General features: G+C 32.5%; 1 protein-coding gene across 1 annotated transcript in view; it reads left to right on the top strand.

The window, feature by feature from the left end:
* Positions 1-27,778, top strand: part of mfr (ferlin family C2 domain-containing myoferlin misfire) — a 193,117-nt gene that overhangs the window by 76,953 nt on the left and 88,386 nt on the right. Inside the window, exon 3 of the mRNA XM_089645736.1 lies at positions 3,242-3,306. Coding sequence (XP_089501862.1) covers positions 3,242-3,306 — 65 coding nt within the window. The remainder of the gene's footprint in view (positions 1-3,241; positions 3,307-27,778) is intronic.

The following is a 27,778-nucleotide window of genomic DNA, read 5'->3' as shown; positions in this document are numbered from 1 at the left end:
AGAGTCAATTTTAAAAAAAATCTGAAATAAGCTGCCATGTAAAAATTCGACGTTGCCAGCTATTTCGCACCCAGTTGAAGATATTTTTTTATAAGAATTCGGAACAGAAATTGTCTTTATTCAATATGTAACTAAAACACCGTTTGACGGTTGGGATGTGGTTAAATGTGTATGGCAATTTTACGGGTTTATTAAAAAGTCATGCAATATCTGTAGTTATCATTATAATACATAAAAAGTTCAAACGGAGTAAGTGGAAAGATGGCTTTGAGAAGGTTGTGAGACTAAACTTATTTGAAATGTTTTCAAGCTAAAATTCGAAGTTCAGTTGAAGTTTCTTATAATGGGCATTCTGAGAATATCTCTGATTGTAGTGCACTTAAAACCCGGCGAGTTTCCGTAGAAAGAAATGAAATTGACTACTGACATGCATTTTATGAAAAAAAACACTTTGATGTAAATATAGTACTTTTTGTGCACATTCACTTATTTACTGGAGCGAATATTTGAATATCCACAACTCGCTAGCAGAGTTAAGTTCTTGTCATGGTCAAACCGTAATTAGATTGGTTTGACCAAACGAGCAAGAACCCACCTTAGGAGCAGGGGCCGAGTGTTATGTTCTTTTTTTAAATACAATTATTTGAATTTCACTTTTGTTTTCGGTAATGAATTAACGCAATTCTTGGAAACGGAAATTAACCCACTTCCGACATCCAATCTCTCTCTCTGAAAATGCATTATATCAACTTTTGGTACCAATGGGAAATGCATGAAATAAATGTACGTACTACCCGATCTGCAATTGCGCGATTGGTATAGTGGTCGACTCCAGTTACTGGGTAGGAAAGGTTAGTTTTAAAATAGACGTATTATATTTAAAAATAACTTTATCTTTTACAGATTAATTTTTGAATATCCATTATATTCTTATTGAATCATGATATTATGTTCTTCAATTATTGAATATTACAAAGAGGTTTATAAGCTCCTTAAACTAGTACATTTCTGGAGTTTTGAAGCATTGTGCCCACTCACGGCATAAAGCGCTGCTAAAGCAGTGTAATCCGCTTATATTCATTTGGCTTTCGAATGTTATCAATGAATTATTATTCAAAGACAAAAATAAAAACGTCCTTAAAGTTATCCTAAAATAAAATTGAATATTCGTTATAGATTAATCGAAGAAATCAACAGGTATAAAATACGAAATGAAATCGGATAGATATATATGGATATAACCGAAACACCAAATTTATTATACACTGAAAATTAAATTTGGATAGAACTTTGCAATCACTCCAAAAATATGGGAGCAAAAAAATGTAGGCAAATAATTAACCCCTCAAGATACTTTGTTAATTTTTTGGAACAGCTCATACGGTCTTATAGAAACTGCATGGTGAGAAATATTATATATGTAAGAAATATTATATATGTAAGAAATATAACTGTATACTTACTGTCGTGGTGAGAAAAGCTAAACGTTGTTAGAAAGAGAAAACACCACGCTTTATTTTAAAATCAAGAAGTTAAAGAAGAATAAAGTTGGCACCTCTATGAAACCAAAGGTTCTGACTGCAATTTAAAAAAAAATATTAAACGTCGTGAATTTTGTATTCATTTTTTTTGTATAAAACGACAAAAAGTGAGATGACTTTAACGTTTGTATACATTTGTCTAATAAAATGAGACAAATTATTATATTTTTTATTAATAATATCAGTTATAAACTTTACTATGTTTGTATTCAAAATGTAAAGGTTTCAAAAACTATAGGTTTATTTCGTCTCCGTATTTAGTTTTCGGGTACATTAAAAAATCCATTTACTTGGATTTTATAATAAATAATACTTCGGAAATACTTCGCTTCCACTTCTTATATGCCAGAGGCCTGTTAGTTATCAAAAAAAATCGGGGCATGATAAAAACGACGGAATGTATTGAGGTTGCAATAGCTTACTTGGGAGAAACGTCAGTCCCGGTAGACTAGAGGATTTAGGTTCGAGTCCCAGTTGCCACCGTTACTATAATTAACAGTTTAATTTGTAGAATTCCATTTTCATTTTTAATTTTTATGTCAATATCTATATAAATATATATTTTTTTTAAGTTTATTTCGTTACCACACGTGACAGCTGTTTCGCCTTCCAAGGGCATCATCACACTGTTTTATGATGAGCCCTCGTAAGGCTATTTGTTTGTAAATAAACTTTTTTATAAATTATATAAATATTATTAATCCGTGGAAAAATAAAGCACCCTATAATATCTATTGTCTTGTGACATTTGGTTATTTATTAATTAATATTTACAATAAGGTATTTTAATGGTGTTTCAGATTATAAATCATTCATCCGTAAAGTTCGTAAAACTGATACACCAAATAAGAGTACAAAAAGTTTACCTGATGTAAAGTGATGCTAATAATAATCGGTCAGTAGCTGAGTAGGCATCGCGTTTGTGTCCCACCCAGGCGTCGCACGTTCAATTCCTCGGGTGGCTAACTCCTCCATCACAACACAAGCAATATTTTTATACCGTTGTGGTAATAGGAGTTTGTCAAATATTATCAGAATATTCGTGACCCGGGAATGTTTCTTTCTTTTAAGAAATTTAGTAAATTAAGTAAATAAGCAAAACTATTTATTTGACTTGTAAATTTAATATAATCTGGAACACTGGAAGAACACCACTCCAGTCTACGTGTAGAGTGTAGTGCAAACCTGGTATCCGTTAATGGAGTCCAAAAACGACCCATTGTGTTTTACCTACTCCTCTCAACTCTTACCACGTCATGGTGCGATTTCTTTGAAATATCTTTACGTATTTGAAGTATGTTGCATATTTTGAATAAGTATTTTTTTAGAGATGGGTATTGAAAGACTTGAATAAGTTCAGGTTGAATAATCTGATGGTTTTTAATTACAATTTTGATTGTTGGTAGTCTTCGAGTATCCAATACTTGAAAGACGATTGAGAATTTACATGGAAACATGTTCCCCGATCTGTGACCAAGGTTTAAGACCTGAGCGTTCAATAATACAGCAAAATTTATAATGTTATTATTTTTATTACATAAAATATTTGCTTTATTTTTGATAAATATCACAATTTATCAAAAGACATCTAACAACCTATCTAAACTTTCTGATTTAGTGTTGTATCGTTAATTTTTCCGAAATATATGTATTGAAATTTAATACAAAATCATATGATAGAATGTGTAACATTGTTGCAGGAGTCACCCAGAATGCCAAGGACCCCAAGCTGAATGAAAAAGACTACTCTATAGAAAGTGATGAAGTAAGTACCTGCATAATATTCCTTCATAATCTTGATTTGAATTAGTATGTATGAATGATTTCATGTGCCTTAATAATATTAATGTTGAAAACAAAACTACATTTGCTACATAAATGTATTTGCCTTCTGCGCCCATTTGCGTCATTTTGCGATTTTGTTATTATTTTATCGTGATCGATTTTTGGTGTATTATTCCGTCTTGCGCTTTGTCCTCCTAAATTCAACGTTTCTAAAAGCCTTGCGGTGCCCACCATCGGTGCAGATGTATTTTTGGTGTATTATTCCGTATTTCGCTTTGTCCTCCTAAATTCAACGTTTCTAAAAGCCTTGCGGTGCCCACCATCGGTGCAGATGTATTTTTGGTGTATTATTCCGTCTTTCGCTTTCTCCTCCTAAATTCAACGTTTCTAAAAGCCTTGCGGTGCCCACCATCGGTGCAGATGTATTTTTGGTGTATTATTCCGTCTTTCGCTTTCTCCTCCTAAATTCAACGTTTCTAAAAGCCTTGCGGTGCCCACCATCGGTGCAGATGTATTTTTGGTGTATTATTCCGTCTTTCGCTTTCTCCTCCTAAATTCAACGTTTCTAAAAGCCTTGCGGTGCCCACCATCGGTGCAGATGTATTTTTGGTGTATTATTCCGTCTTTCGCTTTCTCCTCATAAATTCAACGTTTCTAAAAGCCTTGCGGTGCCCACCATCGGTGCAGATGTATTTTTGGTGTATTATTCCGTCTTTCGCTTTCTCCTCCTAAATTCAACGTTTCTAAAAGCCTTGCGGTGCCCACCATCGGTGCAGATGTATTTTTGGTGTATTATTCCGTCTTTCGCTTTCTCCTCCTAAATTCAACGTTTCTAAAAGCCTTGCGGTGCCCACCATCGGTGCAGATGTATTTTTGGTGTATTATTCCGTCTTTCGCTTTCTCCTCCTAAATTCAACGTTTCTAAAAGCCTTGCGGTGCCCACCATCGGTGCAGATGTATTTTTGGTGTATTATTCCGTCTTTCGCTTTCTCCTCCTAAATTCAACGTTTCTAAAAGCCTTGCGGTGCCCACCATCGGTGCAGATGTATTTTTGGTGTATTATTCCGTCTTTCGCTTTCTCCTCATAAATTCAACGTTTCTAAAAGCCTTGCGGTGCCCACCATCGGTGCAGATGTATTTTTGGTGTATTATTCCGTCTTTCGCTTTCTCCTCCTAAATTCAACGTTTCTAAAAGCCTTGCGGTGCCCACCATCGGTGCAGATGTATTTTTGGTGTATTATTCCGTCTTTCGCTTTCTCCTCCTAAATTCAACGTTTCTAAAAGCCTTGCGGTGCCCACCATCGGTGCAGATGTATTTTTGAAGCGTTGTTATCCTTCTTTGAAGGAACATTAAAAAATATATTGTTGTGCGCTCGACCCAACTAAAATTACAGACTTATCGCATTCATATTTGTCCAGCAAAGTCTAGTAAAAATATGGCGTAAAACTCGGGCACCCAATGTCGTAGACAAATTAATTCTGTAAAATATGTCTTATTCTTGTATTATTCTTGTTACACTAATTATACCTCACCACGGAGGAAATGTTGTGGATTTTAATTCCGAAACTATTGACACAAGCATCAATATCTAATTTCTGCATTTTATAAATATCCTCATGCAATTATTCATAATCCTTGTGCGACCTGTTTACATTTTACGTTCACTCGAAAATAGCAACTAGCTTTATGCTGTTAAATGTGATCTAAAGGTTGTATAAAGAGAAAGCACTACGCTTTATATTAAAAACTAAAAGCTAAACACAGAATAATTAAAATGTACACCTCTATAAAACCAAAGTTTCCGACAGCAAATTGAAAAATAATTTAAAAACTTTGTGATTTTTTACTGATTATATTTATATAAAACGACAAAAAGAGAAGTGAAAGTTACGAGTATAATACAAATGCTTAGTAAATGTGTGTGTATTTAATTTTTTTACGTTATCAGTAATTTTAGTTAACAAAAACGTAAAGTGTTCCTGTTTTAAAGAAAAATATTTTTGCGTTAAAAAAATTGTTTTTATAAAATTAAATGTTTATCTCTAATAATAAAATTTGAGGATATAATTAAAAACTAGTTTAAGTTTTCGATTAGGTTCATAAATATTCCATTGATTTGGATTGTATTGCATTGCGGAAATAATGTAACCATCTGACAGAATGAGGATTAATAAATACTGAAACATTCTCAGCGATGAAGACAGTGTTGTTGGAAAGTTTGTGTTTTTATATTTAAATCGCAGATATATATTGTTATGGTGTGTAGCCATTGAAAGTGCACTCCACAACACAGTTGGACTTCTCCTTGGAGGACGATATTATACATCACATTGTTTGAAAACGTGTTAAATTCGATATTAAAACACAATTGGAATAATTCGCTGTGCAATAAACAAACAACAAACTTGGTTATAAACTATTGAAAAATATGCCGCGGAGTTTTAAATGAGTATATTTTATTATTTTTTGGTAAACTAATGTTTAAGACAAGATTTTTTATGCATAGCACAAACGGTAACAATTATATTATAAGCAATAATTATTAGCTTGAAACACTCATCCACATTGAAAAATCTCCTGATAAAAGATACATGACGCCAACGTGACTTGAACCCGTGTCCTTTCGATTTCCGGTCGACAGCTCTGACCACTGAGCTATGGCGGCTTATCTCTTATCCGTACATATTATTAATTATTTCGCGGATAAGAGATAAGCCGCCATAGCTCAGTGGTCAGAGCTGTCGACCGGAAATCGAAAGGACACGAGTTCAAGTCCCGTTGGCGTCATGTATCTTTTATCAGGAGATTTTTCAATGTGGATGAGTGTTTCAGGCTAATAATTATTGCTTATAAAATAAGTATATTTTCATGGAAAACAACGTGTTTATAATTTTTTGCGATGGTTGCGTTTGTTTTTACCAACATATTTGCGATATTATGTAAAGCGATTAAGGAACAAAAATTTGGCACACTGAGTGTAGAACCGTAGTTAGTGCAAAAAAACAACATTTTTTATGTCAATTGTCAACTGTGATTGACATAAATATTTGTGAATAAAAACTAAACGTTTCAAAAAAACTTTTGTTATCAAAAAACTCAATCCAAATCCATCTACTTTTTTTAAACTAAAGATCAGATCAAATACTGTTATGTCAGAAGAATCATATTTTCACTGAAGACTGTTTTACACTCAGTTGTGCATTGCATTCTCTGTGGTCGAGCGGTAAGGCTCTCGACTAGCAAGCTGGAAGTCGCTGATTCAAATCCTGGCGAATGTGTGTTATTTCACAATTTATTCATTTAAAATAATACAAATCATATTTGCTCTATCAGATACTCTCATTATTACCCAGGTGTAATACCACCATTCAGAACTGAAACGTTGCTTGAAATGGCTTTGTCCGTGTTTGGTGAAAAGATCTAATATAGCAGAGCCAGGTGCTTCTCCACCATCCTCTTCCCCTCTCAACTACCTAGTCTAGTCTCACAACACACCCCAGTTGTAGATGTTTTAGTCTCACCCATCAATTATTTAAACTTGGTTACAAAATGCTTATTCTTATAATTTTTTTACATAATAACTACGTAACCGTCATTACAGTGTATTTTCAGGAAATAATAAAAAAATACTAAAAAACGAGTTAAAGTTCAAGCTCTTTCATTATTTATGGATTTTTATTAAACTTTTAAAAGAGATAATATTTTATCAAAACAACATTCTTTGTGATAATATTATGTACGTGATATATACGGAAGTAATAAATTAGTACCTAAACGAGCAACATTTAACCATTTATTCATCTATGTAGCTGATAAACTCTAATTCGTCGGTTTCAATTTTTTCCTCATTGCAAAAAACAACATGTTCTTGGCCCGTGGATGGTTATATTATTCCTATTTATAATATACCGTACGCAGATAGGTTCACACACACTAATTACTAATTTCGGTTGTGGGTTTGTCTGTGAATGTAATTCTGGTTCAAGTGTCAAGTGTCATTTTCATATTTGGAACAGATTGCGTCAAGAATTTAGACAAGAGATAAAGTAACCTTGGAAATAGCACACAATATAATATGTTTTCATCAGAAAATTATTATTATTATACTTGACAAATTAAGTTAGATTTTTTGAGGGTCTGCTCTCTTTAAATTTTCAACAATGTTATTGTTACTAACTAACTACATTTACTAAAGGCGTTCGTTCCAAAAGAAATTTTTTTATCGTTTCTCTAAATTGTCAAGAACAAAAAATATTTATTAATGCATCTCATAAAAATCAACCTCACTAGGACCAAGCCTGTATCGAGGTTAAAAATTTACATTTGAGTGAAGAAAACATAGAGTGATGACAAACATAATTTAATAGTACGTGCAAACTATTTAAAAAAAAGTATTATGATGAGATATTTTCACAAAACTATGAGCCGTTAAAAATGTGTGTTTGATTTATGATCCTATTGTAACCCTAACCTCTGTTTCTGATAAATCGTCACCTGAATTGGACAGGATTCTAACTTCACTTTACGTTGTTGATGATATGTGGTTTGCAAAGACGATTTCTCATAATCTATTTACCGATTTCTGATTTTGAGGTTGAATCTTGTGTGAAGTATTTTAGTTTAACATATTTAAAAGGAAAATATTTAAATGGGACGTGTACATACCATTTTAGAACATGCCTAAACTTGCAGATAGAGCCATATTCAACCAGCTGGGGCATAGTAATCATTGCGTAAGATTCTAACTACATTTGCCTAAAACTATTCTAAGAAACTAAAATACTTTATACAAGATTAAACCTCAAAATCAGAAAATGTCTTTCTACATTTTGAAACCTCAGAACACGGTAGAATCAAGTCGAAGCTAGAATCCTATCCAACAAAGTGACGACTGCAACAACTGCACCTCGCTTCGTAAAAACGAAGTCTGTCAGATACAAACAACTTGGCACTTGCAAAAGGTTCAAAGTGATGTTACAAATGGAATCTACGGAAATACAACACAGTTGGCTCTGAAATTTATTTTGGTTATAGAAATGTGCAAAATATATGGTTTTACATTCAAAGGTCAATTTTTATGTCACGTAGAACCTTGTTCAACTGAGGTGTCGGAATGTGTCGTTTTTCAGAAAGAGGAACAACTCTCAGCGGTACACCTTACTAAACAGGTTCTTTAATTTTAGGTTTCTATTTACAAAGATATTTTAATATGTTTTGCAATGTTCTAAAGAAAGCCACTCAAGTTTGTTTTCATATGATAATTATTGGAAGGAATATTGGTTTATAAGAGAATATCGAGGAAGTGTTAGATAATTATTGGAAAGAATATGGGTTTACAAGAGAATATCAGGGAGGGTTAGATAATTATTGGAAGGAATATTGGTTTATAAGAGAATATCGGGGAAGGGTTAGATATTTATTGGAAAGAATATGGGGTTACAAGAAAATATTAGGGAAGGGTTAGAAAAGTTGGTCTGGTATGGTTAAAAAGATTGGTTGGAGATCAGAGAAATTTAAGGATGGACGGAAAAGAAAGACGTGGAAAATTTACGTAATATCTTCTTTCTTGTATCTTTATTTTAATATCCGTACACTCTAAGTATAAGCTGCATGCACGGAGAAAAAAGGCGATAATTTATTAACAATCTCTTAATTATTCGTAATCTGGTTAAAACGGGATTGCAAGCCCTTAAAAAATGAATTTATAGGTTTCCTGATAAACTTTTAGTAAAATACTATTGTCACGATGTCAACAAAAGAAATTATTTTATAAAAAAGAAATTACAATGGAGTAAGGTATAAGAATGTATCTATGATTATTTAGATAGTTCACATTATCTCCGGTAGGTGCGCATTTGAACATTAGAATTAGGAGTTCAGTATTCTTCCCCGGGTTTTGTTTCCGGGGGAACAGAGCCTGTGTGCGATACACACAGACACACAGATGCTGTGCAATAGTAACAGGTCCTCCCATTTAATTTAGCCAAGTGCTCGAACGAGATTTTTTTCTAGATGAATTCACAATATTTGTTTTAGTGCAAATGCCATATTATCTAACTACGAGTATACTAAAGTAAATTAATATTACTATTGTACAATGATATACTAAATTTGAACATTTTAAAATTTTACGTATTTATGTTGAACTAGTTGAACTCCCCGGCGTTGTCTGGGCTTTACACAGCGTTTTTCTAAATCAGACTTAGACTACTAAGTGAAGGAAACGAGAAATTAAAAGTTCGTTGCTCCCATCAATTGATTGGGTATTTTAATAATTGCCTCTCATTGGAAAACGTTGACCAGGTAACATATCTACATATTAAAATTGATTAAAATTTAAAATGGACTGAGTATTTTAACTATTTAAATAATTAAATTTTAAAAACTCCAAAACCCACAGGAATGTCATCAGTAAATAAGATCTATATTGCTCTTTGCGAATCGCTCTTAGAATACGGTCTTATTGGGTGGGCAATACAAATGACAGTATTGTAAAATCACTCATTAAAACCCAAAAAACCATACATAAAATTACATGTCACTTAAACAACTCTGTTGTTAAACAATACTCCTTTACATTCATAAATACAAAACGCAAGAAATAACTACTAACATATATATATTGGAAACACGAGATCTCATGGTTAAGAAAATATCCAACAAGAAACTACAAATATTTGGGCAAAAAAGGTTCCTATACTATGGTACTAAAGTCTACAGCGAAATCCCACTCTCATTCAAATCTAACAACAATTAAATCACAAATAAAAAGCTGGATACAAAACATGCGGAGATCAGGAATAGATAATATAGTGACACCAAATACAGACTGAAACTGAAAAAAACACCATGTCTATAATTATTTCAGAAAAACGCTATTAATAATTACTTTATATTATCTATACTGCTAAATTTTAATAATATGTAAATGAAATCCTCAACACAGGAGATCCCAGAGAGGATATAATTGATAATGTTTTTACAATTCAGTTATTATTTATTATTCAGACTTTCCTCTTGTTTTTAATAAAACTGTAGATTTGTACAAAAATAAAGACACACTGGGACGTCTGTTTATTTATATCGGTAATATTGGGTTTTATGCATAATTTATCGAAAGCAGATGTAGACAGTAATTTTCGACTAATTTTGAACATCAAGATTGCAAAATTTTACGAAAAAAATATCAAATTACTGCTTTAGGAGGAAGGAAAGGTGATGGGGGTGGTTTTTAGAAATTTCATCTAGACAGTGAGCTTCCTCTTGTTTTGAACGTCAACTTTCATCGTCAACTTTCGTCAACGTCAATTTTTCATTAACCTCGAAATAAAACTGTAAAATTGAATAAAAATCAAATTGTCGCCATACGGTCAAATGGCCGTCCACCACAAACACACAATCAACTTTATATATTAGATTATTACTTGTTATACCTCCAGCAAACAACGTGACATACCTATTCCTGGCAGATGATGCTCACTACAAAAATGGCATCGCGAACTAAAAATAGTTACATTGACCTAAAAAAATTATAATGGAAGAAGACAAGATCAAGTGAATCATTATTTGAGGTTAAAAATAACCTGACAATGTTTGAATATCTCCTACTACCATCACAGTAAGCCGAAAATGTTGCTGTGTGATGGAGGAATTACCCAGTCGAGTAATTGAACTTTACAGCTATTTTAACGAAATATATAACCTTGAGAACGCTTTACAAGACTTGAAAAAAAGTGAATAACATTCTATTTACACAACTAAAAATACTTGAACTGAAGACACCTTGATAAACAGAAGGGTATATTTTAACTATTACGAATTCAATTAATTAACTGATAACCCCTTAAATTGAATTACCCACCGTAACCTAATATGCTACACGTGAAACGCACCGAGACGGAACTAATGCCAATGACTCCGGTCCGGTGGCCTTCGGCGATGTGTTAACTTCGTTAGTTTGGCGGCCCCTATCCAGAAAAGGGCCGAGGTGGTAGTTGGCGGTTTGTAGCAGATATTTTTTGATGTGACACAACTTAAACCAAAATAATAAAAGAGGTATTATTGTTTTATTTTAAATTATAATGTTTATTCACAGTAAACAAGGAGATATTGCTGAAACTTGTTCGGATGTTTGAGGCACTGCGAGCGATGTTTTACTCGCGCGTCCCACGGGTATCGTGATAACTTTTCTGATTTAAATAAATCTAATGCCGTGCTGACATTATAACTTGAAAATGTGTTTCATTCGTCCGGAATTTTCACTTTAATCCCGGAGTAACCTGATCCGATCAAAGGATGAGTAATCCTGTGCACGTTGCACGTATTCAAAATCACGTATTCAAACTTTACCCGTGGCACAACACAGTCGGCGTGAAATCGTGTCCAGTGCTGCCGCACTACTCTTGGCGCTCTGAAAAATAATTAAATAAATTACAATTTATATTAAATGTTGAAAATATTTATAACAATTAATCATCACTCATTAACATTTGGAACTTTTTATCCCCACAATCCCCACTTTGCAATAAATCCAAATAAATTAAACATTTCCGAGCTTATCCCTAAAACACTAAAAACTGTTTTTGAAAGGTGATAAAGCTTTCAAATAATAGATGATAAACAAATAATACATGATAGACAAATAATACAAGATAGACAAATAATACATGATAGACAAATAATACATGATAGACAAATAATAAATGAAAGACAAATAATTCATGATAGACAAATAATACATGATAGACCGGTCGGTGGCCGAGTTGACATCGCGCTTGGGTCCCACCCAGGAGTAGCGTGTTCAATTCCTCGGCTGGCTAAGTCCTCCATCACAACACAAGCAACATTTTCCGCTTTCTGTGGTGGTAGTAGGAGATTTTCAAATATTGTCAGGTTATTCGTAACCCGGGAATGTTTTTCTTTCTTTAAAAAAAAATATATATATTACATGATTGACAAATAAAACATAACATACATGAGGCGACATCTTTTTATACTCGGGAGATATTTTCAATTTGTATGGATATTTCAGGCGTTAATTAAAATTATGTTCTTTGATGGTTTTTAAATTTAATTATGTGAGCAAGGAAGGAAAGATGGGCTAAATGTTTTTTTTTATTATTATTATTAAGTATTTTATTTATATTTAATTATGCAAAGTTCCTGTATTTTATAATTTAAAACTTAAAATTTCAAGTTTTTCACAAATATTATTCTCTTGGTTCTGGATTTTAAGTGTATCACAAAACAATTAAAGTATTAAATTTGCAAAGTTATCATTGTCAAGCTGTAACTTCATGTCATATTAATTGAAAAAATATGCAAGATATTGATTAAATGTCATACTTATCTGTTAATTTATATAATTCACAATGATTGTATAATATGATTTTCCTTTTAAAACGGACTATAATTCTTTTTATGTTTCGAATTTTAATAATATTACCCGCTTTAATATTTTTCCTGACTTTTAATCTCATTTCTGAAGGATTTAAAATCTTCTTTTTTCTGTCTGAGGCAACAGTTTGTTGATTGTATTTATCAGCCTATCTCGGCGGATGACTTGTTGTCACGGGCGCACAATCAAGTTAAAGCAAGTCGGATAGTGGCGGCCGCCGCGCCGCGGCCGGGAGCATTTCCAGCCCGCGGTGGTAGTTAAATAAAATCTCTCCCATAAAGCGACAACAACTGCGGTGGGGGAATTGTATTTCACAGAAAATCAAATGTAACATTGTCATCAGATGATCAATAAGCAACTAATTAACCATCTTGCTATTTTATTAGAAATCTCTTCAAATTACTCGTAATCCTTAACGAATTCATCACAATGTTTGAACGTGTTCGTAAAAATTATAATATTATCGCATTTCCTCACTGTATATTTTCAAGGCAAATGCGGGTGTAAGAACATGTTTCCGATATATTAAGAATCTATTAAAAGTTTATCATGAATCGGCCTACAATCCCGTTTTAAACTGAATTTCTAATCATTTAAAGAGATTCTCTTTTTTATCATGGTTAGGCAAAGGTGATGTGCCACCAAACAACTTCGTCTTGACACACACTCCTGGCTTCATTCACATTTGTAAATGACATCTTAGGTTCATGTCTTTCTGTTATTCGGACTCTCGACATGGCCCAACTCAAGTATTTGTTTCACTAGAAAGTGCTATTACTTCTTCGGGCGTCTCCGACTACTTCTACCATTTAAATTCGCGTCATTTGACCACACATTAGTAGTTAATTCAATGTTACATTTTTTTCCCTTAAAACTCAGGTGAACAGAACTGTAAGCACGGGGTTCTTTCAATTAAGGCAAATTAAAGCAGTGCGGAGAAACCTGCCAACAGAGGCGACTAAATTGCTAGTCAATTCCTATGTTGTTTCACGTCTAGATTATTGCAACGGAATATATGCAAGTCTCCCCAAATGTCAAATCAACAAATTACAATCCGTTTTCAACGCCGCGGCAAGGCTTATCACCGCAGTATCTAAATACTCCCACATTTCAGAGCATCTCAAAAATCTGCACTGGCTCAAATGTCCTGAAAGAATCCAGTTCAAGGTATGCTGGATGGTATTTAAGTCACTTAACGGAATGGCTCCGGCTTATTTATCAGAATTGTGTATTCCAGAAGATTCCAATTCCCGACAGTCAACCCTTAGGTCAGCAACGTCATCAGCTATCGGAAGGTTGAAGGAACCAAAGCGCACACCAGATACTAAGTTCGGTGAGCGTGCTTTCGCCGTGTCAGGACCTAAAGCCTGGAATGGACTGCCGCATGATTTGAGAATGATCGCAGACTCGACAGAATTTAGGTCTAAACTTAAAACGCACCTTTTCAGACAGTCGTATCCATAATTTCAGAAACCTCCACTTTCACAGTCGACGGCAATTTAAATTAACAAAATGTAAAAAATACTAAAAATAAAATAAAATAAATAAAAGTAATAATTAAAAATAAATAAATAAAAATGATAACAACTAACAATTTGTAGGCTTTTAAGACAGTTAAAATACATTTTAATTAAAATAAAAACTATAGCAGACTTAAGATCATGCGACGACCAGTGTTTTTTGAAATAGTTTCCTCTGCGTGCAGTTCTATCTTTTATAAGCATAAACTTTTTAATATAAGTGTGTTTGTCGGAATTGACTTGCCAGGTAAGTATGTTTTGGTATCTTTTCTAAATAACAAATGTAGATCCTAGGAAATAAATTGTACAGCGCCCTTGAGATGATTTTTCACAAAAACGGCGCTCTACAAATTATCCAATTATTATTAATTCAGTTGATTGTGCCATGTCTTCCTCGGGCGTCTCCAAATTTTTCTACCATTCATTCGCTCTTCATGCACGGAAAAAACTTACTGATGTGAAATAGTATAAATTTATTAAAAATCTCGTCAAATTATTTGTTTTTTTGTTGAAAATGGGACTGGAGACCTATAACGAATGATTTCACAAATTTCAAAACAAACTATCAGTATAACGCTAATCTGTTATGAGGAAGCTGGAATACGTGTTCTTAAAAATAATAATAGTATTGAATTTCGTCCATTATATTTATTCGGACAAGGGCACCCGCGTAAACACGTCTTCACATAAAATATTTTATTGGGAAGTGATCATGCAGTCACATTTTAAAAAACCGTACTTATTTTTATCCGTGTGCTTAGGTAAATTGCCTTGCCTTCTTTCTTCTCTACATTTCTCACACAATCTTATTGCTTTTGCCATACATACGCCTCAGAGACCTTATTTTTACAGCAATCAGTCTATTTTCATTATTCCTCTGCCAGTTCCATGCCTCACAACCATGCGTCAGGGTAGGTACCAGCACTCCATTGTGAACTGCTCGGCGTCAATCAGCTCATTTTTTTTAAATATTGAACTTACCCTGTCTATTCCGATTTTATGATGTTTCAGGTTTTGAACAAATTGTGATCATCTCACAAGAATAACAATGTGACCGTTGTGCTTTTCAGCTGATCACAATTTGTTCAAAATCTGAAAGGGTACAAATTTGTTAACAAAATGGCGTTTGCCGCTAATAACAATTTAATATCAGTGATACAACTGGCCTTTATTATTTGGATTTCTACGTTTGGTTGAGAGGCCCAAATTACCAAAATAGATTTATTTTTAATTTATTTTTGACCTTCCAGATATTATTTTTGTACATTAATATTTTGGGAGGCGTATATGGGTACCGCCACCCCGGGAACCATTTATTTGATAACCAACACCCCTGCCATAGGTCACCCCAAGTGGTTCGCTACGTTTGGTTACTTAGCAGGGGTGCCCGGGTTCACGAGGTGAGAATTGTTTAAGTCTTGGCAGCGGATGCTTTTGGCCGCCTACTGAGAGAGACTGGTCGAGGGAGACCTTTTGACCGCGGTGGGAGGGGTTGATTCATATGTCACGTGACATAAGTAGAAATGAACATTAATGATGACAGCCAGCTTCTTCCCAATCACTTCTTAACTTCACCTTGCCATAGTTTTAACCGTAAAATCATTAAAAAATTAATTATCATATTAAGTCAAATAAATTAAGAACGTACTTACTTACCTAAAATGTAAATGGGTGTGAAGGTACTCGTATATTAAAAACAAGCTCTTAGCGTGCAAAATGAATTCCCGAATACAAAACGTTAGAAAGTCACGCACTCGGTATGAATTAAAATTACCTATTGTTCACCATTCTTTTCGTACAAGTGCTTCACCTGGCGCAATAAAGAGCAAAACTCTAACCATTGTCCATGAAAATTTACGCGCTTCAGTAAAAGGTTACATTTTGTTAGTAACTGTTTGCCATAAGTGTAAACGCATTCACCGGTACTTTTCTGCTTTGTGTCTTGTGCTAACAATGTCATACAAAAACTGGTATTTTATCGTTAATATTTCAATTCTTAAAATGAAAAAACGCTTTAGCTTTGCATATATGGTGTACATGGTGGTAGGGTGGTAGGGCTTGAGGTGCAGGTGAAATATGTTTGGAAATACAGTACAAATGTGAAAGTCGTGCGTGTTTAATATGATTTGAGATTTTCTCGGCCAAAAGTGATTTATTTTTGGGGTATTATGCCGTGTTGCGCTACCTCCTTCTTATTATTGTTGTATTGTTCTCGTTTCTATTTATTTTTTATGTTTTACTGATATTGTTTCGTGTTCAGTTTTTTATTTATTTATTATTTTCAATATATTCTCATTAAAATTGAAATTACAGTTTCATATTTGTGTATTGATAGATCTATTATGTAGCTACTTTGTAATGGATTACATCGACAAACTGTTATTATTTCCAATATAATACAGATTTTCTCTTAGGTACACTGCGTCATGTATAATTTTTATTTAAGAATGGAAGATACTTTATTAAGTTACTAGTATTGTCCTGGTGGAAGATCACCGTTCAGTATTGAAACGTTGCTTCAAATGGCTTTAGCCGTGTTTGGTGACCAGATCTAAATAGCCAGGTACTACTCCACCTTCCTCACTTGCTCCACACAGTTAGGATTTTTGAACGGTCGGTATTCACATTAAAAAATGTTCTAGTTTTGAATACAACAATTAAAATATTATAATAATTAAAATAAATAACTTTGTTTTAATACCACTTTCAATTTTAATATTTATAGAATATTCAATTCAATTTTAATATTTATAGAAAACCTACTTTTACCGATACAGTCATTCATAGTACTTCAAACCATCCCATTTTCCATAAACATTCTGCCTTCCATTATATGGTCCACAGACTTGTCACTATTCCGCTATCTAAAGTTAACTTCAATATTGAACTCTCTATAATCAAATCTATCGCCATTAATAACGGATATACCCATACCTTAATTGATAAAATCCTTGCAAAAAAACAACGACTCATATTTTGTAATAAATTCCTGTACAATAGTATCCCCAACATCGCAGTAAATAAAAACCACGGTTGGCGTAGAATTTTATACATTAATAATTTCTCGTCCTCATGTGTTTTAAAATTTCCAACAGAAATTAAAGCCGCTTTTTATACCAATAATAACCTAGGTAAACTTTTAATTAACTCAAAAGATAAAGAAAATAATTTAAGCCATTCTGGCATCTATAAACTTAATTGTAATGATTGCGAAGCATTTTACATTGGTAAAACTGCAAGAAATGTTCAAACGCGGGTAGTTGAGCACTTGAGATGCTTAAACAACATAGGTTTTTCGGAATTTGCAACACATTTAATAGATAAAGATCACTCATTTCATAAGCCTTCAGGTATAGAAGTATTAAGTATTACATAGAAACGGGATAGGTCTACGCCTCAACAATTTAGAAGCACTCGAGATAAAAAAAATCCCTTAAAGTCAATAAAATAATTATTATTAAATAAAAAATTAGATTTAACAAACAGCCCCATTTTAAATATATTTCCATTTCCTGCACCTATGTTTAACCCCTCTCTCCTACCTAAGTCTTCCACCCCCACCAAAGTTGATGTTCTCTCTCCCTCTTCCAGCTCAACTATAAGTACCCATACACCTCTGTAATTAATTTAATGTTTTTATTAACCCTGATGAAGGTTCGGGTCGAACTGAAACCGGTTGGTTATAAATATATACAATAAAGTGGTATTAAAACAAAGTTTTTTATTTTAATTATTATAATTATGTATACCCACAAAGTGTTTGCTACAAGTGAAAAATTAATTAAAATATTATCTGTTCAAAAAATAGTTTTAAAATACATACATTATTTAATATATATATTTATTTTCAATTTACCTTACGAGTTAAATATTTTACTGTTTTCAGTCTTACTGGTTTTGCAACAAAAATGAATAATTATATGCATATACGAATATACAGTGTATATTCTTTATACTTGAAACTTTGCTTTATTTACAATATTACTTTATTTGGATTTTATGTTAATCCTAGTATTAGCATTTGATTTTTATTTTTGTTGTATTTATTTATCCATGTATTATGTTACACCTACATACATAAATTGTCAATTTACTCTGTAAAAGCCCGATAAGGCGTTAATGAAAATAATTTTTTTTTAATATTATAGGTAGGTACTTTATGCCTTTCCCGTATTCTTCACCCATTCAGTTCCAATTTTTGAATATGACACCAAGACAAATACGAGTTCATTGAACCAGAGTTACAATCACAAAAACACCCGATTTTTATTTATTTTTTTAATTTTCGATAGTGCAATTAGAGGTACAAGTAAAGCCTTTTTACGCATTTAAACAAACTTTTAGAATGATTTCAGTAACACGGCATTAAGCCTGTGACAGACCACGTTATGAGCGCGCTACATTTGCGTGGCTTGGCCCATTACAGCCTATCGCTCACCATACATTCCCATTGGTAGTGTATGGTGAGCGATATGCTGAAATAGGGTCAAGCCATGACGCGTATAGCGTAAATTAATGTTGAATTAATAATGACAACCCTCACAGGGATTAGAATATAAAGAGTTTCGTTGTATTTGATTGTAGTTAGTCGTCGTTAAAGTGTTTTATACCCTTAACGCGGCAGAAAAAAATATTTTTTAGTTTTTTTACACACATGTCCACTCTTCTGAAAACCATGTGTATCTTTTAATAGTCTAACTGCCAATTTCTCCCTCCGTTATGTTTGTTGAAATTAAATCTTTATCACATTTATAATATTTGGCTAATTTATATAGCGCCGTTTTCGTGAGAAATCACCTCAAGGGCGATAATGTTAGAGATAATGTTATATAGTCATTTTAAAAAACAGCTACCATTATGTTTTAGACACATAAATTAAATTTAAAAAAAAATAACTTACATAAACGCATTTCCTGTGAGACAGTTACCTAACCTCGTAAATTATCCGATTTACTTAGATCTGCGCATAACAAAGCGGATCACGAGCTAATAAATGCAATATCTTATCTTCCAGTTCGTCATGCATTGTTTGATTAAACTTTGACGTGGGAAATTGATCATGGTGTATGATCTATTCAATCATTATATATCTCTATTTATATAAAGTTTTTGCAGTACACATTGTTAGTGAGGTCTTTATTTAAATGAATAAAATAAATACCTCAGTAACACTATAGTACGTACAATATTTTGTAAAAAGTAATTCAATAATTTTCCTACGGAGCTACGAAAAGAGAAATGTAAAAAAATCTTTCCAGCTAAATTCATTGCGTTTCTTATTCGTATGTTTAAATTTATTTCTTTATTTACTAACGCCCTTTTTCGGGGCTTTTACATGAGAATATTAAGAAATATACATTATTTATTGTACATAACTGAATTTCTTCATTAACAACATTTTATATTTATTTAAACATAAATTGAAGATGTCCACAGACTTGGTATAATTATTTCACTCCATTAGTATTCTGGGCAAACAGGAATACATATGGTAGTTAGTCCCAGAATTTCTGCACTGAAATAAATCCTGACTTCTAGTATTACGTTGTGGAATCCGAAAGATTATCAATTCTAGCAATACCGGACTATCAACTAAATCATTTAGAATTTTATATAGAAATACCAAGTCAGTGAAAATTCTTCTGTCTGACAATTTGAGCATATTCATGTAATTTAACAGAGTGTTGTAGTTCAACATAATTGCTGGAATACCCATTTTAAAATTTATAAAACGAAAGAATTTGTTTTGTATTCCTTCGACAGCTAATATCTCCAAAGTAAGTTCTACCTTATTGAAATTTGAGATATACTATTTTTAGCCTGGTTCATAGATTAAAAACTATGATTTACTGAGAAATACAACATTTCTTTCGAGATATTTTGTATCATGCATACAAACTGTAAGTACAGTTTTATTACTTTCTTTATTATCTCCATCTTCTATCTTCGTGTCACCTGTTCCTATACTTCATTTTACTTAACTTAACCTCACTCTATTTTTGTAATATTTATATTTTTTGTAATACCTGCATCAACTGTAAAGCGCCCCTGAGGTGATACCTCACAAAAGCAGCACTATAAAAATTATCCAATAAATAATAATAATTAATTAACGAGCACTCTTTTCCTAAAACGCAAACACCAGCTAAGGTTATGAAAGAATATAATAATAAGGTCTAGGTAAATGCCAAAATATTTTCCAAAATGTTTATAGGTTGACTATTGACTGGAAAATAAATTATTAAACTTATGGAACAAAAAGTATTTAATTTTAGCAACTGAATCGTCAAAATTTGTCATTTTCACACCGTTGAAAAACACCCTGCGAATAACGAATACCAGATAAAGGCTTTGCCAGCGTATTCTCATATTATTTCTGGGCAATTTTCATTTCCACCAGAAAAATCAACTCTACAAGGGAAACAGACATTTTGTAGAAGTTTTATATTCCAAAATTAAATAACAATTATCTAGATACAGTAAAATACAAACCTTTATCAAATTACAAATGTGTTGAACTTCTGTTAAGCTTTCAAATCATTATTCTACTCCTGTTGATACCTGGAGTTATTTACAATCAGGAGACTAAATAATACCAAATACCCTATGATATTTACACAGACCCATACACTCCGATGGCAACATGCTACACTAGCGCCGAGTTGGTTTTCTAGCATACTTTCATGAATTATATGTTATATAAATTCTTTATTTCACGTTAATAAATTATAGCAATCGAAAAAAATATATACCCACACATACGACCTAACTGCTTTTTTGCACATAGAGAAAAATATTAAAGCGGCTATTAACTCTGTCTTTGATGTTTCGGAGAGGTAATAAAATACTGCAATACGTTAAAATGTATTATAAAATAATATTACATTTAGTTTGTTCAATAATAAATTCAGAACATAAACATTGACGGTGATTTATACTTCAACGTGAACTCGAAATGCTACATGATACTCAACTGATACAGCTTTGCTGAATTTACTTAAATAATTATATTTTTCATGCTATAATCCACTTTTCATGCAATCAATAACATTTTAATTGCTACGATTTAACGAACTCATATTATATTTCACAAACTAATCCGTCAAATGTTTTATGGAATCCTGCAAAACGGAGTGTTTTTAATTATTACATCCGTAAAATGCACACATAGAACCTACTTTTTATATTAATATCGAAATAAATTTATAAAGCGCAAAACACCGCCACCAAAGTACTTCATAAATTTGCGGCCGTTGAAGGGATTGTTACGCATGAGACCGAATTGAATTATCAATATTATAGAGTATTTGGTATTAGCTACGGAAACAACGTCAAACCTAAAACAACACCGCGAAAGCAACACAGGGCCATGCAAAGCCCACATTCTCCACTAACCTTTAATTGGCCACATTCAACGCTAATAATTATTGACATGACATTAATTCGTTTTAAACCTTCCGCTTTGTTTTCATCAAAATGTTTCGCAACTTTAAACAATGCTAATTTCACTTCAAGTTTTACACTTATTTTGTAATTGTGGTTTAAAAAACCCCTAAATCAACAGATTTTTATCAGTAAGTTTGTTTTTAATATGTGGATCCTCAATTATTTACCATATAAAATATTAAATGTAAACTTTCTATCCCGATGAAGAAACCTTTGGTGATTAAAAATAGTGCTAAAAATAAAGTTGATTATTTATAATTAACCCTATGCAAGCTGGGTAGGGTCTAACTTTAAAATAGTTGCGAAACTAATGAATCACGCAAGCACTAAGTGAAGTGAAGTTAGTTCTACTATGGTTCTACCCATGCTGTCTTCGAAAGCATGCGTCGTTAAATCATACGAGATTTGCATTCATTCATTATCGATAACAAAAGTGAAAATCAAATAGATGCATTTAAAAACAAAAGTGTTTTTACTAAAATACATCTATTTTAAAACTTAGGATTATGCTTTCTATCCTAGTGGCTGGAGTCAACACTGCTAACAACCACGCCAAATGTCTATCGGATACGACCGATATTTATTTCTTATATTAACTGCTATAAAGTCAAATAAGCGTGCGTATAAGTGATTGCCACTAAAAGTTAATAGAATGCATTGTCATCGACAAAGAGTCTATCTGCCAAGTTTCAGCTTGATGGGATGTCGGGAAGTGGGTTATTTTCCACTTTTTCCAACAAGATTTGTGTTTATTCATTTACAATAAGAAGTCTAAATTCAAATTATTTAAAAAGATTCCCATTAAGTATCGCCGGGTCCCAAAGACCCTACCAAGCATAACAAGTGGCATAAATGCACCTGGCGTGTGGAGGGTTAATTTAAAATGACGTCACAAAGTAACTTGCAATTAATATTATATATATAGAATAATTTTCTCGGTTTACCCGCGTAACGTAGTCCTTAAAAATACTTTTTAATTCCTGACGTTTCGGACAGATCTCACTGTCCATCTTCAGAGGCCCTATGTCCTGAATTTTGTCTCAAACTGAACGCTTTCGCGTGTCTGTTCGGTCCAGAAGTCAAGATACAAGTGGGTGCTTATCAATTCTTATGTCCAGGACGAAGTAGAAGACGAAGCTACAAAACTTTTTAATTGTATGCCCACCACTCTGAAACTACTATTAATGGGAAATACATACACAAACATTCACAAATACTGATCACAGCCTGGATCAAAAAACAATATATCCATTTTATACAAAACATTATAACTAGAGATGGAAAAATTTAGCATTAATTTTCAGATTTTTTTGGAATTAAAACTTGTAAATTTAGCTTTTTATAGCATTTTGAGGCATAATTTAGCGTTTTGTAGCAAAATAGAAAAAAATGTATTTCGTGAATGTTTTTAGCGCATATTTGAATTATTTTTGGTAAATTATATGTTTAACCTTCATTTGCAAGTATTTCCATATGAAAGATTACAAATAATTATTTTTAATATTAAATTAATAAGGAAGGAAACTGTAAGTACTGGTCGAACACAAACACAACAAATGCAGATTGCGATTAACATAAATAGGCGTAATTTATTTCACACAAATTGTGTAATGTCAAAAAGCTATTTTAGCCTACAGTACAAAAATATTAAATATTTACACATAAAATAGTAACAAAATTATAAAAAATCGTAGGAAAGGCTTCAAAAAATTAAATAAAGTAGGCATAATACCTTTCCCTGCACATTCACATGTGCAGGGAACTACCTTCCTTATGCATTTTTCTCAATTATTCTTTAGTTGTACAGGACTAAATATTACTGTATCAGCTTCTCCAATTTGTATGGTTCTTTGACTTACGAAATACGCTATATTCTCGGAAAGCGTTTAAATTCAGCGTACAGTATAAATTAAAAAATATTAAATATTTACACATAGAATAGTAACAAAATTGTAAAAAGAGGTAGGACAGGCTTCCAAAAATGAAATAAAGTAGGCATATTTGAAATACAGGTAAATACAGGTAACAATGGATGTGGCACTTTACTGATTGAATGATAGCATTGCGCACGTTTCAATAGCGGGCTCCTTCATTCTCGTACGCCTGTCAGTCAATACCCGGTATTTTCGGGAAATTCGCGCCTATTTCGCTAAATAGAATAATTTAGCTGAAATACGGCCAAAATCACGTTTTTCGCGTTAATTCGCGAAATAGAAATCACTGGAAACACTTTCAAATGCCTTGAAACGCAAAGAAAACTTATAAATGCCCTAATTTCGAACCATAAATATTTTTTCGCGTTTTTAGTTAAAACGAAATTTTGCCATCTCTAATTATAACAACAAACCAAACATAATCTGGATGAATGTGATGTATGTATACATGTGTTTATTTATATGTGTGTATGCATGCATATATGTGTATACATGGGTGTTTGTATATATGTGCATATAAATAAATATTTTTTTCCTTTTTCTTTAAATAACAATGTACAATAAACATTAAAAAAAAATCCCAACTTACACTTATATAAGAAAATTTAACCAATACACATAAATACATGTACCATTTAAACATAACCACGTAGACACCTCAGCACAGGTTCTCCCAGTGAGGTGTTCACAAACATATAACATTACCCACCACAGTGTCAGTGTTGAGAGTGATTTGACGGTAGAGGGGTTGAGGATGGGGTTGTCAATATCATGCGGTATACGTGTAGCGACCTGATTGGGTTGTTTTGAACTAGTTGGAGGTACTTCTGAGAATTTCGGCAATGCCGGTTTCGGGTTATTTTGGTCAATTATAACTTTCCAGGTGTTGGGAATTCTAATTGAGTCATTTCTGGTATTCATATTAGTTTTATGTTTATGAATTTCAATTGCTTCGCAGTAAATTCTTTTTGACTCATTATATATGCTAGCTATTGTTGTGGTATTATTAAAGTCTATTTTATGACCTTTGTTAAGGACGTGTTGAACTATGGATGAAGTTAAGCGTTTATTAGTGACATCCACCTTATGTTCTGCAATTCTACAATATATTTTTCTATTACACCGTCCAATATACACCTTTTCACATGCCCCATAATTTATTTTATAAATACCGTGACTCAAGTAGAATGTGATCTTTCGTACTTCTAAATAGAGATGAGATTTTATTTTCCGATTTACAAATCGGTTTTGATTTATTGTTTTTGAGGATACGACTAATTTTATCTGTTGAGCCTTTGATGTATGGGAGAATCGCTATAGAAAGGGGGGTTCTCCTTCTGTTTCAGGATTAGTTTTTTGCGTCTATTTATGGATTTGTCTACTAAATATTTGGAGAAGCTGTTTGCTGGAAGAGCACTACTAAGAAGATCTAGTTCTTCGTGAATATGATCTTTGTCCGCTAGTCGTTGTGATCGGGTATCTAAGGTATTTATAACTGATGACAATTGAGATGGATTGTGATTTGAGTTGGCGTTTAAGTATCTATTTGTATGTGTCGGTTTACGATATACGGTATGGCCAAGGCTGCCGTTATTTTTCTTTTTAACTAAAATATCGAGAAATGGGAGAAAATCGTTTTCTTCGATTTCCATGGTAAATTTAATATGTTTGTGGATACTGTTCAAATGAATAAGAAAGTTATTTAATTCTTCAATTCCGTGTTGCCAAATAATGAAGGTATTATCTACACGTATAGCCATAGTGAAGGTTTCAGAGGAGAGCTCTCTAATGCTTTTATTTCAAAGTACATCATGTAGGAGCCCCAAGAATTTGTTTTTGTCCCTAATACAGGGAATTAAAAAATGTTGTAAAACCACTAAAGACAGTTAGTAGTAATACAGTTTTCACGTGATTATACTAAAAACAATAAAATAAACTAAGATGATAAGATTATTTCACAAAAAATTGAGTTATCAGTTTAGTAAGTTGCATTTTATGTTTTCAAGTTACACTTGAAAATGTCTACATCTCGTAAGGCTTTGAGAGTTTTACAGATACTTTATTTATTTATTTATAAATTTACGCCCGGCAGGGCTTTTACATGTTATTTTCTTGTTTTTTACAAAGAACACAACAAATCAAAAATAAAACAAAGTCAAAGTAAAATCACAAAACAAAATCAAAAAGGAAATAGAATACACAATAAAAACACAACCTCTTAAACAAAAATAATGTCAAAAACGAAATAAAATGAAGCTACTTAGTTTCTGTAGTTAAATTATATTGTATTTGATATTCTTTTTTCCACAATAAATTGGGTAATGACTTGTTTATATGTGGTGAATGATGTGTTGAATATATCAACAACATCTTTATAGTCACTACCCAAATTTTGTATACGGCGAACGGGGGTATAGAATTCAGATTCAGTGTTGGAGTTACCACAATAGAACGGTAGATAATGCCTCAATGTTGGTTTATGAGGTATATGTAGGGAAATCAAGTATAATAGTTCAGGGCTGTCAATTATTGAATTTATGATTTATAGTAGATAATCATAGTTGACGCATTCCCTTGTAATACCCATTCTGAAATTAATAAATCTTAAGAATTTTTTTTTTAATTCTTTCTATCGTGAGTGAATGACTAGCGTAACTAGGTGCCCACACTGTCGAGTTGTACTCAATTTGACTCCTAACCAATGACACATACAAATGTTTATATGTTTGAATATTTTTAAATTGGATGCAAATCCTTATAACAAAACCCAACATTTTCAAAGCTTTATTTGAAGTAATTTCAATATGATTTATAAAATTCAGTTTTTGGTCAAAGCTTACACCTAAATCATTTACCTCGGTTACAGCGGTTAAAACTACATCATTGATGGAGTAATCATAAATAAATTGGATTTTTTATTCTATGAAATCTCATAATTAGACATTTGTTTATATTTAGTTCTAGATAGTTCTCTTGGCACCAAACAAATAGTTTACGCAAGTTATTTGACAATGTTTGACAGTCGTTCATATTTCTTATGGTTTTGTATATTTTCATATCGTCCGCAAACATTGAAACTTCGACATCGTTGAATATAGTGAGCACATCGTTCACAAATATCAAAAATAAAATTGGTCCCAAATGTGACCCTTGGGGGACACCGCTGGTAGCTTTTAATTTATAAGAAATAAAGCCATCAATTTTAACAGCCAATTGCCTGTTACTTAAATAACTGTTAAACCACATGTACCCTGCTATTCCTAATTTATGAAGCTTTTTTAACAACAGATCGTGATTAACCTTGTCAAATGCTTTGCTGAAATCAGTATAGACTGAATCAACTTGTAACTTCATAGACATGGATTCTGATATATAGTTTTGGTAAATTAAGAGATTGGACAAAGTAGACTTTCCTGATGTAAAACCATGCTGGTTAGGAGAAATTACTGGCTTGATACAGTGAATGATTTTATTTAAAAGAAGTTTTTCAAACATTTTTGGAATAGTTGATAAAAGGCAAATCGGTCTATAATTGCTCAGCTCATTTTTATCTCCTTTTTTAAATATCGGGGTGAGGAAGCTGTATTTCCATTTTTCAGGAAAGTGTCCTGTTTGTAGTGACTGGTTGAAAAGAAAATTTAGTGGATATGCAAGAGTAGTGTCGCAATTCTTTAATAAAACAGGTGGGATATTATCAGGACCTCCGCTCTTTCTTTGATCCAATTGTTTTAGCTGAGTCAGTACATCGTTAAATTCAATTATTACATTAGTCAAATTTAAGTCATGATCCGTGAAGAAACTAGGCAAGTGATCGTTGATTATTATTGAGTCACGGACATATACACTTTTGAAGAAGTCGGCAAATAGGTGAGCTACATTTTGGGAGTCGTTGGCTCTTTTACTTTCATAAAACATATTAGAGGGTATGCTAATATCATCATTTTTCATAGACTTTGCGTAATTCCAAAATTGTTTTATGTTTCCATTAATTGAAATTTCTACCGTATTTATATAATTGTTGTAACAAATTTTTGACATATTTTTACAATCTTTTCTTATTTTACTGAACTCAATTTAATTTGGTAGGGACTTCACTTCTTTAAATTTTTTATGAAAAATTTTTTTTTTTAGCTATTAATGAATTAATTCCTTGT

The sequence above is a fragment of the Hesperophylax consimilis genome, chromosome 23 (assembly GCF_061612785.1).
Source record: "Hesperophylax consimilis isolate HC1 chromosome 23, BYU_Hcon_1.0, whole genome shotgun sequence".
In the NCBI taxonomy this organism is placed as follows: domain Eukaryota; kingdom Metazoa; phylum Arthropoda; class Insecta; order Trichoptera; family Limnephilidae; genus Hesperophylax; species Hesperophylax consimilis.
Note: the sequence above shows the minus strand (reverse complement) of the source record. Positions and strands in the feature narration are given on the sequence as shown.